General features: G+C 49.8%; 1 protein-coding gene across 6 annotated transcripts in view; it reads left to right on the top strand.

Annotated features, from left to right (window-relative positions):
* RPH3AL (rabphilin 3A like (without C2 domains)) overlaps positions 1-16,769 on the top strand; it is a 95,466-nt gene that overhangs the window by 23,916 nt on the left and 54,781 nt on the right. For 4 of the 6 annotated variants that reach the window (XM_050928839.1, XM_050928840.1, XM_050928836.1 and 1 more), the window contains 3 exons: positions 8,943-9,055; positions 11,978-12,121; positions 14,159-14,288. In XM_050928839.1, coding sequence (XP_050784796.1) covers positions 8,979-9,055; positions 11,978-12,121; positions 14,159-14,288 — 351 coding nt within the window. In that variant the 5' untranslated portion in view covers positions 8,943-8,978. Of the gene's footprint in view, positions 1-4,145; positions 4,177-8,942; positions 9,056-11,977; positions 12,122-14,158; positions 14,289-16,769 lie in introns of those variants that run through there. The other 2 variants (XM_050928841.1, XM_050928842.1) reach the window with 2 other exon arrangements.

The following is a 16,769-nucleotide window of genomic DNA, read 5'->3' as shown; positions in this document are numbered from 1 at the left end:
ATAGCATGAGTGACTGCCTTAGCTGGGTGCTGTCTTCATGTGGCCTCCTGTACCTCTCTGCTTTGAGCTGTCTTTGAGAGGCCTGGTTAATTGAAAAGACGCTTTGGCTCTTTGCCATCTGATGGGTGTTCTGCAGGGAGTTCATCCAAGTGACAGATTTTTCACACTGTGCTGTGTTGCTCACTGATGCATGTGACTCATCTGGAGCTGTTACACACACACTCTCTCTCCCTCCCTCCCTCCAGCCTGATTCATGCTCTCTAGGCATCTTATCCTGATACCAGCGCCCATCTGTGCTCACCAAGGAGGAGCATCTCGCTAGTGGCTCTGTAGGTGGAGAAGGGCTTCGAACATACATACATACATACTGTGTTTCCGAGAGATTCACAGAGAGGAACCAGATTTAAGGAAGTGGAATTTTCCTATAGACAGAATGAAGTTTCACCATGCAAGGAGCAGGTCCCATTTACACAATGCATGAGTTCTCTTCTGGCTCTCAGTGTGGTCTCACCTGACCGTATTCCTGACGAGCAGGCTCTATTGTACATCCCTTGGCACTGAGATACCTGGGACACTACTCAGATCTAACACCTCATAGCTTCCCAGAGCTAATCCCATCTCTATGGCAGCGTCCAACCCTGAGGACGTGCAAGATATCAGACTAAGTTCTCTCCATGCTCCCTTGTTTGAGCAGTGATTTTTAAAGCCTAGGAATTCAGACAGTGTCCTCCTCATTCGCTGCTGGAAATAGCTGTGTCAAACCATGTGGGGTCCTTAGTGTATATGATTTCTCAGAGGGAGAGATGTTGAGCCACCCACAATTCCAGGTTAAGTCAGTGGGAGGAGTAGATCCTTGGTACCAGTGAAAAACCAGCAGAAATAATGATTTCACTGCAACTAGTGTATAGAATAATCCATCTAAAGACCAGTCCTGGGTCTTGGTGAGTCCTCTGAGCCATGTTCCTTCCCCCTCCCCTCTTCCTTCTCTCTCCACAGGCAGTGTTCAAAGAACAATGGGGAGCCAGACAAGTGTTCTGGGTAATGAGAAGCAAAAGAGCATGATACTATGTGTTTGGATCAGTCATGCTGGGAGAACATTCCTTATTTACTCTGGTGTGTCTAGAGAACATGCTCAGATCTGTCCTGATGGAAAGCCTTGATCAAATGCTGCTTTATTCCAGCCTGTCATCATCAATACACTAAAGGAGCTAAAGCTCCAAAGACAAGGGACTTATTGGGCCTCTCCACCCAATGGAAAATACAGCTGCCGGCGAAGCAGGCTTCTCTGTCCCATCAGGAAGGACTGAATCCCAGGGCTGAAGGGCGTTATGCTCTTATGGGCTCAAGAGCTGTTCACTGCGTCTCGGTGTTCTGTGAAGTCAATGGAATTACACCGGGGTGAAGTTGGTCCCCTGTGTCTAACAAAACTTGCCCCCTTGGATCTCTTATTTGGAGTGTGAGTATAAAAGGCCTGGGAAGTGAGATCCAATGGGCAGCTACTGCATATATCCTCAATCTGCATCTCCCTTGTTGACCCAGCAGCCGGCATAGGAGAACTGTGGGTGAACTCCACTAATCCGCCAGATGCCAGCGCTGTGCCTTTAAACCTGTCACAGCCCAAGGACTGGCTCTAAAACAGGATGTTTTTCTGCTGAGAACAATTGTCATGTGAGCTGCAAAAGGACATGGCCAGCTTTTAGAAGCAAGGAAGCAGCTCTGGCCTCTGCAGTAGTGTCAAGTTCAGTAGGTTAAAGAAACAGGGATGCAAGCTGCCCTGGTCTGTGTATTTACACAGAACTCCTGTGAACGCAGAAAGGGAAGTGGCACTGGTTTGGATTTTAGGGGGAGCCAGCTAAGGTGGTTTTCTCCCTTTGCTACAATGTGCATGCTTGTTACTTTGCTTGGTCTGCACAAGGCCTGAAGGTGGGAGTGCAGTTGCTTTTAGACTTCCCTGGATGTATGACAAACACTTACGGAGTAATGACATTACTGACTTCTTCAGGTATCCTGGTCTGAAATCAATTGGCCACCACAAAGTGGAATAATAAATCTCAGATTTAGTTTCTAATTCTTATCCCTCAATACTTTAAATGTTCACTTTAAATTCTTAAGTTTTATTGCACCAGTCAGTTTCACACGTGGGCATAAACAGGCAGGCTGAGGTTTTCAAAACCATCTAGGGAATTTGGACCCCCCATTCCCACTTGTGTCTAAAACCCCTAGGCCGCTGCGGAAATCTCATGCTGGATTTGGAAGAGTCAGTTGCTGCACCATAGTCCCTGATCAAAGCTGGCATGCTGGCCTTGATTGAGCAAAGCATTCAGTGAAGCACGTGACTTCAGTGAGACTTAAGCATGTGCTTTAAGTGCTTTGCTGAATCTGGACCAGAATGTTTAGATTTGGAGCTAGTGGTCTACAACAAAGCATTTCCTGGGGAGTTCTCTGGCTTGTCCGAGAGGGCTTCTTGGCTTTAGTTACCACCTTTTGGCTACGTGGGCACCAGTTCTGTTCAGGGCCCCTCCTGCAGCCGTGGCCAGATGGATCAGGCCCAGGGACTGATACCCTTGATCTGAATAGAATAAGACAATGGTTTTGTCTCAGGCTCAACAGCATTGTTTTGGACCAGAGCGTGCATACAAAATAGCATCAGCCAATAAACATCTGCTGCAGCATCTGCTGACAAGAGCATGTGATGCCCTTCATCACATCACTATGGGATTGTGGCAAAACACCTGGTTCTCAGACTGATTCCAACCATGACGTGTTGAAGTGGCACTGGCATTATTTTCTGGTAAATGTAGGAGACGCAAAGCAATCTTGACTATTCTAGACTTCTGCCAGGCTTGGATGGCTTTGCAGTACATTGGGGTTATGGGAGCCGAATCCGTGTATCTCATGTGTGGGGTCAGTCTGAAGCCCTCAGTATTAGCCTAAAAATATTTGTATGTTTCTGTAGCACATTGAACTGATCAGACTTACACCAGTGGGAATCGGACATCTGGGCTGTGTTATCTTTCAGGTGTGTACAGACATATGGAGTGCATGTGGTGTGTCTGGAAGCTGTTTAAAGTGTGTGTGTGTGTGTGTGTGTGTGTGTGAGAGAGAGAGAGCGCGCATGTGCACGATACCGCTGGATGTATGTAATCCTTCAAAGAAGTGTCCTAATCTTGGAAAATGTCTCACTCTTCAAAGCCAGGGCTCTGTAACCCTGATTTAAAATTGCAGCTTCTGTTTGCTTCCCCACCCCAGGGATTCTTGGTGTGTAGAAGGTTTGACTTCCCCCTTTGCGTGAGCAGGCCAAGTATCGAAACTATACAGGACCCTGCTTGCCCGGTCTTCCAAGATCATTAAGAGCTGTAAAAGAAAGCAAGTGTTACGAGACAACCAGGGTAAGCTGACCATGCGGGGAAAGTGCCCAGTGATCTGAACTTTAAGATTAGAGTTCTCATCTTTGTCCTATCATCTCAGATGCCAGGATTTCATCTAGTGAATATCACTTATTTTTTTTTAACTGGGTCATTCTTTTTGATTAGTGTAATGTAATGAGTAAAATTGCACAGCATTTCTCTCTGTCTTCCCTTCCTGGTTGGACTTCCTGAGGTCCAATCTCACAGCTGAATAATTGTCACGGTATCTTTTCCACTGCTAGCTATGCCGTGGGATCAGATGCAGCTGATGAGTGTTATGCTGTGTCATTATAGCCTTCAGCCTGCTGCCCCACTCACGTCATTTCTCCAGCATCAGCAAAAATCCATTCTTTTCATCCCTTGTTGTTCCTATACTTCTACTGCTGGGTAACGAGTCCTAGCTCAGCTCTGGCCAGGAGTCAGGGGGGGCAAGGAGGAGAGAATCCATTGGTGGACTTGAGTCCTTATTGTTTAGGTTCACAGAGCTCAAGGAGAGTTTGGAACAAAATAACTGTTCTGTGCGTGGCTGGTATTCCTGTGCCTCAAGGTGGGAGTGCTGTGAAGTGCATGAAATATTCAGCCAGTGCTGCACTGGTGAGCTTAGTGCAGGGGAGCGATCTGTTTGCTCAAGCTGTGTGCTTTCCTGTGGAAAAGGGCCAAGGCCATGCTGCTTGTTGTGCATCTGTGCCTTGCATGGAAACAGCAAGCTGTGTGTGTCAACAGCAGAAAGTGAGCGTAGGCTCAGCCAACTGAACAGCAGCGTGTTGGGGTAAGTGCGCTATTTATGGAGACGGGAACATGTGTTTTCTTGGGTTTACTGCACTTTTTGTCGGTGACATGTCTTGTTTGGTATTAACAAATGTCAGATGAGTATTTGCCCATCATTCACACATTTAAATAGCCAGGTTATCTCTGCCCAGCAGGTACAGTTTTAATGCTAGGAAATGTCGCCACCAGGGCAGGTAAATATTGATACGTGTGAATCTATATACTTAATATTAGTGCTTATGCTTTGCTGGAGAGACCTGACTTCCGCCAAAGCTTTTTCTGCTATTCAGTCCCTCTGTGCTTTCGGCTGAAGTGGCACAAGGTTGCTTAGCTGCAAAGAGGCCTCCAGAAGTGCGATGAAGTGGAGACCTTCGCAGCATATGGTGGTGGCGACACGTGATCTGCGTACGGTCTTATTGTAACTGAACAGCAGGGCCGCTGGTGTGGTCATACTGGTACAGGACAGGGGCAATGGAAGTTCTGTTGACAGATGCTATGGCATCAAACATCAGACAATGTAAATAAGATGATTTCCCTTGGTCGGGAGTGGTTAATATCATCTTAGATCATTAACATGGGGAGAGTTTTGTGGAACCAATATTCTTGGCACTATTTATGCTGATGGTTTAATTTTTGCATCTCAGGACAGTGGAAACCATCAATGTCTGTTTGATTTTTCTTTATAGATGTTGTGTCTGTCTGCTTGGCAGGGCTGCAGTCCTAGCAATGCAGACACTCTGGGGCATTTTTGTTCAAAACGAACTGGATTAAAAGAAAACATCACAGTAAAAATTACTAGCATCAGTGGGGTCTTCTTAGTTTTTATAAAATCAAAACTTCAAGCCACATCTTAAGATGGAAGGTGTTTATTGAAGGGTTGGGTTTTTGAAGTGGAGACCTGTAACATTTTTATTGCCAGGTACAGCTGGGAATCTTACAGTGACACACACAATTTGTGGTCGGGGAGACTAGCACACAGTGGGTGAATCTTGGCCCCATTGCAGTCAGTGGTAAAACTCCCAGTGTGCTTTTCACGTCTCATTCCAGTGTAGCTGAGGTAACTGGTGTGTTGGCAATGCGATTGCTTGTTAATGCAATTATTCCCCAAAGGGGAAGCAACCTGTAATACAGCTAGCTATTGCTTGAAGTGCTACCCCATTTTGTATCTTATTGAAGGTCATGTGCTTTGCGCCATGTCCTGTATTAATCTAGGCAATAAAGTGTTAACTTGCACGCACATGAGTTCAACCGGAGTGAATCTGACTCCTGAGTTGCCATCTGTTTAGACGCCTGTGGCATTATTGCAGAGCGAAAGTGACTTGATGCTCCTTGAGCCCTGCCCAGGTTGTACAGGCAGCTTGGCTGCAAAGCTGCTAGTTTCTAGGCTGCTCAGACCTCAGAGCACTGAGGTAATCCACAGAGGTCCTTGCAGTTCTTCAGTGTGCAGCATAAGTTGTGCTTTGTCCCATTGCTTACCTAAAGTAGGAATTCTACAATTGATACAAAGAGGAAAATAACTACTGGATGGGGGCACTTACTTGAGATCTCTCTCCACCACCTGGTGATTTGGGTGGATTTTTACTGTAGCCAAACTGGCTTGGTTCTCGTAGCCCTGGTCCTTCCTTGTTAGCATCTAGCTGGGGATAGGCAAGTCTGACTATCCCGCTGGAGACCATGTGTTGGGGAATGGAGATAGAGATGGGTCATAGCTTCTTGCTCAGACATGTTTTGACCATAGGATGGGCATATGTTCCTGGCTGGGTGAGGCGAACTATGAGACAAGTGACGATGCGTTAATGACATGAAACACCTGACATTGCTCCAGCTTGTTACCTTTGGGATCTCTCTTTCCCATGCCATTCTAGAGGGTGATGTGCAGCGTACTGAGCTTCTTCTGAGTCATCCCATGAATTGTTTAGTTAGGGTGAGCAAATGTGACTCCGTACTTCTTCCTGTCCTTCTGCAGCCATTATGCTGCCTCTCATGTGGCATTGCTCTCTAGGAGGAAAAGAACATCCTCCCAGCTGCTGAATCAGGGACGATAAACCTGAAAGCTGGAGGTGTTGGCCAGTGGAAATGAGCAGGACTTCCCTGCTTGCGTGCATCATTGGGAGTCTTCGCAAGCGCTGAGGGTAGATGTAACCTCTGTGCCCACCTCTGAAAATGCTGACCCTGCAGACTACTTTGGCTTCTCTATAGGCCTAGATGTCCGTCTGTCCATGCCTCTCATACAGGACCTGTCTAGGTTAGGTGTGAGAAGCGGGTTGATCCCAACGCAGAGGGAAATATTGTCTCCCCACTTAAGCAATGGACATTCCATAATCTCTAGTGAAAGTTCCCACATGTAGCCTCCCCGCTTCCTTGGTGCGTGATGCCTTCAGCTGTGCTCTGCACGGAGTATCGCTAGGCACACATTGTGTTTACTTTGGTTTAGCACTTAGAGCAGTCCATGGCTTTTCTGCCAGCCCTACTAGGATGTGATGGTGAATTCCCCATCAGTCACTGGCACCCAAAGCTGAGCGTAAATGCTGAACCCAGAACTTGCTGGTATCAAGCAGATACTACTGCTTTGCTGTTCAACCTCAGCTGTTGATATGCATAGCAGTGAAGACCTTGTCTTCTAGAGTGCTGTGCACTCTGCAGCATGCTTGGTCTTTGAGCAGATTCCACACCTGTGCAGTTCTTCCAGTGATCACACCCCAGAACGCACTCACCTCAAGATTTATATCTCACTTTAAAACCCCTTTAGGGTTTAGAAGTGTTTGGCAAATGATTGCAAACACTCTTCCCAGAGGCCATGTTCCCAGTGAGAACGTTGGACCTGAGGCAGGATTCCTAACTAATCAGTTCCTCTCTACCTCAGCTTATGTGTCAGTAAAATGGGGTGATGATATTCACCTACTTCACCAGGTGGGGGGAGTTGTGAAGCCTGACTTGTATTTGCACAGAGCTTTGAGCTCGCTTGATGGGAAGTGCCACTGTATGTTCACTATATACTGTCCAAATAACACATCGCCCTGTATTTCCCTGCAGCAGCTGGGATCAAGCTAACTGTCACCAGATGCACACATCTGCACACGCCTTCTCAGTGGAAACCCCTTGATTCTGCTGGTGTGATAGAGCTGGAGTATATTGCATTGAAGGTGTAGTGCAAAGTGGGAAGGAACCAGAGGGAGTCAGAGAGTGGGTTTATTTTGTTTGAACACTGTTTATAAAATCCAGTGCATTAAATGAAGCATGTGCTCCCTGAGCTACTGGCATCAGGCATGTTTTGTAAATTAAAAAATAAATGGGCCCATAACTCTTAAGTGCCAAGTGCTTTTAGTCTCAGCAGGAACTGCAGAAACCTACTGGCACTTTTACAGCATTTTGTTGGGGATCCAGGAGACCAAATAGCTACACACCCTCACTCTCAAACTGCTGTTTGGGGAATGCCTCATGCCATCTGCCTGAGAGCCCTTGGATGAGAGACAAGCTTGGTGAAAAGACTTGGGAGCTTTTATTGACTGTAGACAATGTACTTTGATCAAGAGTCTTTCAATGTTTTTCTTTCTTGTCCCTGCTGGAATCAAAATTATATAGATCACACCAGGAAGGATGTAGAGCCAGCAGCTGTTCACATTTCCTCCCCTCTCATTGATTACCCTGGTGTTTCTGAAGTATTAGAAAACCAATTCAAGCTTAAACCACTTCTTATGAAAGAGTTTGTCTGTATGCTGCCCTGGGCCGAAGCAACAAGATTTTGCAATGTGATAAGCAAGCCCCTGTGTATAAAATCCTCAGCATCTGCAAAGCACAGGCTTCTGAGGAGAGCTGTAGGTAAAAGCAAGTAAATTACAGCTAGAGAAAGCTGTTTAGTGCAACATGTTCACCTGTTAGCCAACCTGCCATCTTGATTAAATACACTTCCTTGTGTAGATCAACTTAAAGCCTCAATTGTTTTTTTGCCCAGAACATCTACAGGCCTATAGCAGTTGTTGAAGACAAGTAATTTCCTCCCCTGGAGCAGCAGATAGAGACTAGATGTAACTAGTATTGTCTCTGTGTGGGTGCATTGGTCTGGAATTAAACCGAGATCCCTGATTATGGACTGATCCACAGTTCATTGCTGGCTGTTCCATTGGAAAGCTGTAATGGGTACACAGAGATGGTCTGGCATGTACAGGGGCTGTGTCTAAAGCAATCACATACTGGTATTTTGAGCAGCAGCCAAGGTTTGTTTTGTGGAAGGACAAAGAGGCCACAATTCTTGCAGTACAGATCAGGGTGGCAGGAAAGTTTGGCCTAGATGGTTTTCCTGGCATCATGCTTTTAGGACCATCGAAACGCAACTTACAGTTGTGCAGAATCTGTCACCAGCCCTTTGCTGGCTTGGGGCATTAAAAGGCTGGGCACAAGAACGGAACACATGTCTCCTGCATGGCAGGGCAGAGCAATAGCCCCCTTGGCCTGCCCATTCCCAGCTCTGGGTCCCAGCTCTCCAATGGACTTCTCTGAGGAGTGCGTTTCTCCTGAGACCTTGAGTCTTGCTTTGCAAAGGTACGTGAGCGCTGCCCTCTGTTAGTGCCCTGATGTGTTCAGACCACGAGCCAAGCTCCGCCGTTGGATCTGAATGCTGGAGCTCAGCTCCCATGGTCTGCCGGCTGCTGCAGAGAGCAGCACATGAGCTGGGCTTTGAGAGAGCCCTGGGCTGGTGGCTGTGCTGACTCTAGGCAGGCGTTGGTCAATGACTGACTTAGTGTTTGGTGCTGTTTCCTTTTCTTACAGGTGTGATTCCTCTGGCCTTCTCTCCAGTCTCCTGCCATGGCTGATACCATCTTTGGTAATGGCAGCGATCAGTGGGTGTGTCCCAATGACCGGCAGCTGGCGCTGAGAGCCAAGTGAGTGCTTCCTTCTGTTTGCCCTCTCTCTCTGGCCTGGTCTACACTAGGGGGAGGGGTCGATGTAAGATACGCAACTTCAGCTACGTGAATAGCCTAGCTGAAGTTGAAGTATCTTATTTCGACTTACCTCCCATCTTCACAGCGCGGGATCAATGGCCTCGGCTCCCCCTGTCAACTCCGCTGCCACCGCTCGCACTGGTGGAATTCCGGAGTCGACAGGAGCACGTTCGGGGATCGATATATCGCGTCTAGATGAGACATGATATATTGATCCTCGATAAACCGATCGCTACCCGCCGATCCGGCGGGTAGTGTAGACATACTGTCTGTTAACAGCAGGGGCCACAGAGTGTGATCTCTTACAGCGTTTACTGTTGCCCTCCAAGCTGATTCTCAGGCTGTGGGTCTGGGGCAGAAGAGGTGGTGCTAGTTGCCTGTGAGGAAGGATTTCCCAGTGGTTAGAGCACTGGTCTGGGGCTTGGGTTCAATTCCTGGCTCTCCCACAAGCTTCCTGTCTATTCTGAGGCAAGTGAGAGGGGTGTTGTAAGGATCCATACATTCAAGGCACTCAGATACTATAGTGAACAGATAGGCCAAAACCCAGTTTGTTATTGGCCATGCGAGAGGAACTCAATGGAAACCCCCCACAATCCATCCCTCCAAACTGGCTTCCCTTGCCAGGCCTGCAAGGTTTTTCCTTCACCAGACTGACTTGCCCCCTTCCCAGGGCTAGTCCACACACAAACTGGAACCGTCTTGTGTTCTTCCCGTGCAAGTCTGAGTGTGGGATTAGCACACGAAAACCAGAGCCGTTCAGTGGACATCGGACACTTCCATTCTGAACAACTGCTGCCCACTGACACACTAGCAGCCAGGTAGCTAACGGGGTGGATCAAAACCCAGTTAGTTACTTGGGTTGCCCACAAATCAGAACCAAAGCCCTAGCTCTCATTCCAGACCCTGGAGAGGGTTCCCAGCCTGCCCTGCTCGTGAAAGGGTCATGCCCTGTCTCTTTGCCTGATCTAGAGACTAGGGGAGAGTTGGGTCTCTCCACACTCACAGCTGTGGCTGCTTTTCAGACCCGGCATGGGGCTCGGGCAGGAGTGGGAGAGGAGAGGTGTCTCCTGCTGCCCATGAAACCTGAGCTTCCTCGGAGTTGATGGCTTTTCTCCTGTGCTGAGGAAGGCGCGTAATAACATCCCGCATCACTGCTATCACTCCTCCCTGCCTGAAGGTACTGAACGTGCTCTAAAACCTGAAACTGATACACAAGCTGTGCAGCGATCAGTGCGTCACTGCAATTCAGCCACCCCTTGGGTGAAATGTGGCTGCTGCTTAAGAGGTAACATGCACTCCAGTGGATAACTTGGAGAAGGCTGTACCCCACTAACTCTGCCAGGTGCGTTTAAACAGAATGTAATGGCCTGGATTGACCCCTAGTCTGGTGAAGTGTGCCAAGGTACTGTTAACGACCAATAGAAGTTGTACATCTGCTCCATAAGACAGCCTGTAACACCAGGCCCGGGCCTTGGTTTGTTACTGAGTCAGAAAGGGGGCACCAGCTAGTGGCTTGCCTGCCCCACTGAAAGCAGTACCTATCCACCCCAGCCTGTCTCCCATCCAAGTAATCACCTGACCTGACCGTGTTTAGCTTCTGAAATCTGCCAGGACCCACAGCGCAGGGTTTTTCTCAAAGCCGCTGCACTGCTCCAGGTGTTATAGTCAAAATGCAGCTGCCTTGCTGAGGCCAACTATGTCATTTGGCTTCCCTGAGGACAGCCACAGGAATCGTTGCTGGGACGCCTCTTGAAGCACAGCCCTGTGCTCGGATGCTGTCTGGAGTTTCCTTTCTGTGCAATAGCTTGCAACCCCCACTCTCCTTTGAGTTCCCACCACCAACCCTATATTTAATAAGCAAAGTTGGTGAATGCAGAAGCCAGTCCTAGCAGCACCCCATCTATAATTCATGGCCTCCCCCAGTTGGCACCTGCTCTTTTTTTTGGAGGCACATGTCATTTGGTCTTGTTTTCTCTCTCAAGTCAGATTGCTGGCAGGGACTGGACTGGGATAAGTCAGTGGCTTGAATTGTATTTGTTTTAGCTGCTTTCCTCTGGCAGCAGCCTGTGCCCTGTTGCCCCCAGTGCTGCTCCCAGCTGAACCTCCTGGGTCAGCTTCAAACGGCTTAAAAACATAACAGCGCCCAGCTGGTCAGGACTGTGGCCATAAAACAGAGCCTCCTGCAGTCACTGCTGTGGAGCTCCCCTTAGGCTCGGCTATCTGGCACTGAGCCGCATGTTGTCATGGTGCTCTGTGCTGCTCGAGCATATCTAAGGTCCTTTAGTGGTCTCAGAACCCTTTACTAATGCTAGTGAGTTAGGCCTGTAAGCCTGGGAGGTGTAGGAGAATTAAACCATTTGACAGAGAGGAGAAACAGGCCCAGAGAGGGACAGTGCCATCCCTCAGGTCAGTGGCTGAGCTGGGGATGAACTCCCAGGCCTATGGTTCCAGAAGTACCTAATAATGTTGGGTGCCCAGCATGAGATGCCTTAAAGAGGCCTGTCAGTGTGCAGGGGGGGGAGGGACCCCTGCTTTAACCACTAGACAGTGCTTCCTTCTGCTGGCACCCCACCTGGGGTAATGACACCCAAGTGTAAAATGAAAACTAGGCCTGCTCGAAAGAAGGGGCATCCAAGAATGGGAGGAGTTAGGTCAGTGGCAGGAAATCGGTTCTCAGCCCTGCAGGGAAGGTGAAGTGTGGTACATGAAACAGTCGTGTCGATAGATTCCTGCTTGGGACCGGGCATCTCTGCAGGCAAGTCGATGGCCGTGATTTTCTAGGCTCTGAGGCTCAGGACCTGGGGTGTGGCAGAGGATTTCTATGCTGTTCCAGCCTTCAGTGTGACACTGCCCACCCCGCAGGCTCCAAACTGGCTGGTCGGTGCACACAAACCAGACTGACAAGCAGAGGAAAACGCAGGTGCTGAACCCGAAGGAGCTGGAGGTCATCCTGGAGGTCATCCGCAGGGCAGAGAAGCTGGACCTTGTTGAGCAGCAGCGAATCGGGTACGGTCGCCCCTTTCTGCTAGGGACTTGCTGTTTATTTCTCCCTGGATGAGGGCATATGATCCATCCTAGGAAAGTGGTTCTCTGGTCCCGCTGTGCTCCAGTCACCACGCAGGCTGAGCATCACTGCGGTCAGTGTCTCCCCCACCCAGTCTATCTAGCCCTGGTTTGGGCTGAGCGAAAGGCAGGACAGGAGCTCTCTTCCTTTTCACTCCCATGCTTGGATATTGTCTAGACCAGGGGTTTGCTCTGACTACAGCCACTGGGGCAACAGCTCATGTAGAGGAGGGGTGACACCGTGGCTCTGACCAAGGCCTTAGGAACCCGACAGAGCTGTGCAGCTGCCCAGGATTGGGGCTGGGCAGAGCTCCTGGATGACAGTCTCTGCCTGCTCAGTAATTCTCTGGGGTTGTTTGCTCGGAGCAGTGAACGTGGAGTGTTCTGGCTGGCTGGCTTCATGGGAAGGGTTTGTTAGCTGGAGTCATTACCTGACTGGCACCATCCTCGTCCGTTGGTACCTTACCCGTGCCATGTTTCGTTTGACTTTTGGCTGCGTTGAAGGACTGGCCTGGCAGGTGGGACAGTGTTAACACTGCACCTGACTGTATCAAAGCAGGCAAGTCGCCTGGGGGAAGCCACTGGGGGCTTGTTATTAAAGGGCGAGGAGAAAGGAAGACCCCTGGATCAGGCACAGCTTTTTCAAAATTCCCCTGACACACCAATACCTTTCCCTGGAAACTGACTTGCCCAGACCTCGGGGAGTGTGCTATTTAGCGCCAGCCGCGAAGGTGTTTTGTGTCAGTGTATTATAAGACTCTTCATATGTGAAAGCTACTACACAAGCATCAGGTGATAACCGCTCCCTCTTGGCTGGTGAGCTAAGGGTGAAAAGCCTTAGGCCCCTCTAAGCATCAGCCCCTGGCTTGTTAAAGACCTTGCTGAAGTTCTGTTATGTGGGGGCATGGGTCACAGAATCAGCAGCGATGGCTCCTTATGGCTCTGCCGTCTGGCCCAACCTCCTCACTATAGGGTCTGCACCCCTTCCAAACAAACCTTGCTTTCCCATCGGTGCCTGGCTTGCTTTATGGGGCTCTGGTCCTAATGAGAACATCAGTGGGTGAAAAATGGCCTTGCCTTTTCTCGCGTAGCGTGCTCATGTGCATGGCTGCTGCTTTCTGCTCTTGATAAACTCCATTACTGTTTGTTTTGCTCCCTGTAGAAATAGAGGCACTGCTGGGGAGCTGGAGCTATACTCCGAGCTCTGTACGCCATCCACGTTCTGTAGTCAATTGGCAGCCCCTGCATCCCCACTCCAGCTGCTGTGGAAGCCTCACATGCAGACTTTTGCTTTTTTGCATGGAAAGCAGCCTATTTCTTAATGCGAAGGCTCGTGGGTGTTCCCCATCCCACTTGGGATTCTGTGGCCTCAGAGTTTGGGCTTCCCAGCTCGGAGCCAGGCATAGGGTGGTATCTCCAGAGCTCCCACCCCTGCACTGGCTGCCCATGGTAATGTCCTAGAACCTGAGCTGTTGCCAGTGGGGATTACCCAGCTTCCTCTGTGCCCTTCATTTTGGGCTGGGTTGTTTTCTTGTAGGAGCCCTGCTTTCTGACATATGCATTGAAAGCCCATCTGGGTCCCAAAGGCAGGAAGCCTTTGCTCCGTGCTGCAAGCTGAAGGCCCTGCGACCCATGTGATGCTGTCCCATTAGTCACCCTTCATTAGAATGCTGCAACATCCCCTGCATGCACTGTGAACATAACTTCTTGCTATGCACTCACTGGCCGAGCCAGGGATACAACATGGCTGTCCCCAGGCTGATTATATTGTGTTAGCTGAGCGTTGTTATTCCCATTTTGCAGATGGGTAAACTGAGTCAGGGATTAAGTGATTTGCTCGAAGCCGCACGAAGAGGGGGGGTAGGCCAGGAACAGAACCCAAGTGGCTAGATCTAACCACTAGCCCATACTCCTCCCTGCAGAGTCTGCCCCACTGCAGTAATTCCAAAGGAATCTCCTCTAATTTCCGCTCCCCTACAGGCGCCTGGTGGAGCGGCTGGAAAACATGCGGAAGAACGTGATGGGGAATGGGCTGTCTCAGTGCTTACTCTGTGGCGAGCTGTTGGGGCTGCTGGGGACCACATCGGTCTTCTGTCAGGACTGCAAAAAGGTGAGCTTCCTGGCCTCTTGTTTTCCTATAAACACCCAGGAGGTGAATCCAGCTCAGGGTGATCTTGCGGGAGTGCGGGTGGTGGCTGCCTGGACAGCATTTAACTGTGGTGTGCTTTGTAATAAACCCCCCTGAGTATCTGGTCCCCGCCCAGTCCTTAATATCATGTTAAGTCTCTCATTCCCCCAAGATCCCAAAAAAGCTTTACAAGCCCTGTGTCTAGAACACCAATGAACTGCAGCCATCTCTGGGGTGGAAGGCATCAGTCAGGCAAACAGTGGGCTTGCACAGTGGGGTAAGGGGGCAGCAATTATGCTTGATGAGGAACTCTCACAGGAAGCTCCATGCGCCTCATTATCAAGGTCTTGTCCAAACATCCGCCTGGTAACCACAAGGTGCTCAGTTTCTGTACCTCAGAGGTCTAAAGGTTCAAATCCACCCTTTTGGAACTATTTATTTCAGGGCTAATGTGTAGTCCCCTGAGCCATCCCCCTGGCTAGTGCATGGTTAAACCTTGCTGTAAACTTACAGCATGTTGCTGTCCCAGTGATATCCGTGCTGTTTGAAATAGATGGTGGGCTTCAGTTTGCCGGGTTTTTGCGGCAGTGCAATGTTTCGATGGGAGACCACTGCTTGTCCGGATTCCAGCAACTAAGGGGTTAAGCCAGAGAGCTGTGGAGATGACGATCTCCAAGGCAACTACCAGCTCCTCTGAGAGCCTCTGCTGGGATGTTGCTTTTTTCATACACTTGAAACCCATCTTGCCCTGGGAGAAATCTCCCTTTTCCGTAGTTCTGCCTCAGTGACATGCACAGGGAAGCATGAGCATAGGTGCCAGGCTTGGAGCAGGGTGGGGAGCAGCATGTCTGTTCAGGGCCCAGGTCAGCCTTGCAAGGAGGCTGAAGGGAGCCGCCCACAGTAGCAATATCCCCTCTGGGTAGCAGTGGCTAAAGTGAGGCCTGTGGGGCAGCTGGAGCTTCCCCATGGACCTCAGTCCCACCACCACAAGGAAGGTGGGCTCATGGAGCCCACAGCATGCAACCCAGCAGTCCTCTTGGATAAAGATGGAGTAGTGCACGCTGGGACCTGTAGTCTCAATGGCTGTACCATCCCATTAAGCTGGCTGCTCTGATCACGGGGGAGAGCGCTGGGTGGAGGGATAGTAATCTGTGTGGACCACGTATCTGTACTGTGCTGTGTCTGCAGTCTGCGGTATCTCGGGCGCGCGGTAGGCTGGAAAGACGGCCCTGCATCGGGCAGCGTCTGGGCACCTGCTGCTGTTGGGTTCTGTGGAGCGAGGGGCTCAGAGTTGTTATTCATGAAGGTCAATGCACATTTACCACATCAGTGCTGAAATCGCTGGAGCCCTGTTCATATTCCCTTTGGTGTCGGTGGCAGAGCTCTTTAGGCAGCACCCGCGCTGGTTTGGGATGGGATAACTTGGACCTCTGAGTGTGCTCTGCCATGCTGAGCAAACCTAGGGTGTGACAGTGTGTTTGGGACCGTTACGAAGTGCCTGTATCCCGGCTGGACGCTCGCCAAGCTGCTGTGCTTGGGACCCACCCGTGAGAGCTGTGTGCTCTTGGTCTTCCTTTGGCCTGGGCAGGTTCCACGTTCCAACGCTGTCTCTCTGGTCCCACTGGCGCACCTCAGGGCACAGACTCTTTGTTACCCCTTCACGGAAGTGGGACCTCACAGTCCAGCTGCCCTAGGCCCCAGGATCAGTGCAGATCCTCTAAGACACGCCAGTAACTTAAGCTCACCGTGTTGCAGAGCTCCGGCCTTGTGGGTGCCCTGGGTTACTGCTCCTCTCTCCAGAGATGTGATAATTGAAGCACAGGACATGCAGGCTTTGCAGAGGTTTCCAGCACAGTTACCCTTTTCTTTAGACAGCACACAAGCTATGCCAAGTTGTACCCGCATGCCCTCCCCTGCCTCAGTTTCCTCACCACTCCTGAGCATCCTTTGGGATTCAATTAGAGCTCTCTAGGATGTCCAGGATCCCCCTCCTGTACATGGCTTCTCCCCCAGATGACCACCCTTTGATCACCTGACAAACAGACTAGCTGTTGCGTAGTTACCAACCCAGCTGGACAGAACTGGTTCTCTTGTTTTGGCCATCTTCTTTAGCATACCCATTGTATTGCCCTGTTAGATCTAGGCCGAATATCAGTTGTCCACTCACCCAAACCAGGTGCCACTGCTCTGCCTTCTTAGCACAGGGAGCATGAAACAAGAACTTCGTGAAGTCCTAAGACATAAGGAAGGATACAGAGAATTAATAAAATCAAACTGGAATTCAAAAAGTGTACATAGAGTGATTTCCCAACTGGTCGCAGCAGTGTTGGGGTGAGTGTGTGCAAATATGTGAACCACCAGGCCCAGATTATTTCAGGGAGATCCTCAACTCAGAACATGGGTGGAAGGAAGGAGAGAATCCCCCTAGAAGACGTAACGAAGGAGCCACCTGCACGGTGGAGG

This window comes from Gopherus flavomarginatus, chromosome 19 (assembly GCF_025201925.1).
Source record: "Gopherus flavomarginatus isolate rGopFla2 chromosome 19, rGopFla2.mat.asm, whole genome shotgun sequence".
In the NCBI taxonomy this organism is placed as follows: Eukaryota; Metazoa; Chordata; order Testudines; family Testudinidae; genus Gopherus; species Gopherus flavomarginatus.
Note: the sequence above shows the minus strand (reverse complement) of the source record. Positions and strands in the feature narration are given on the sequence as shown.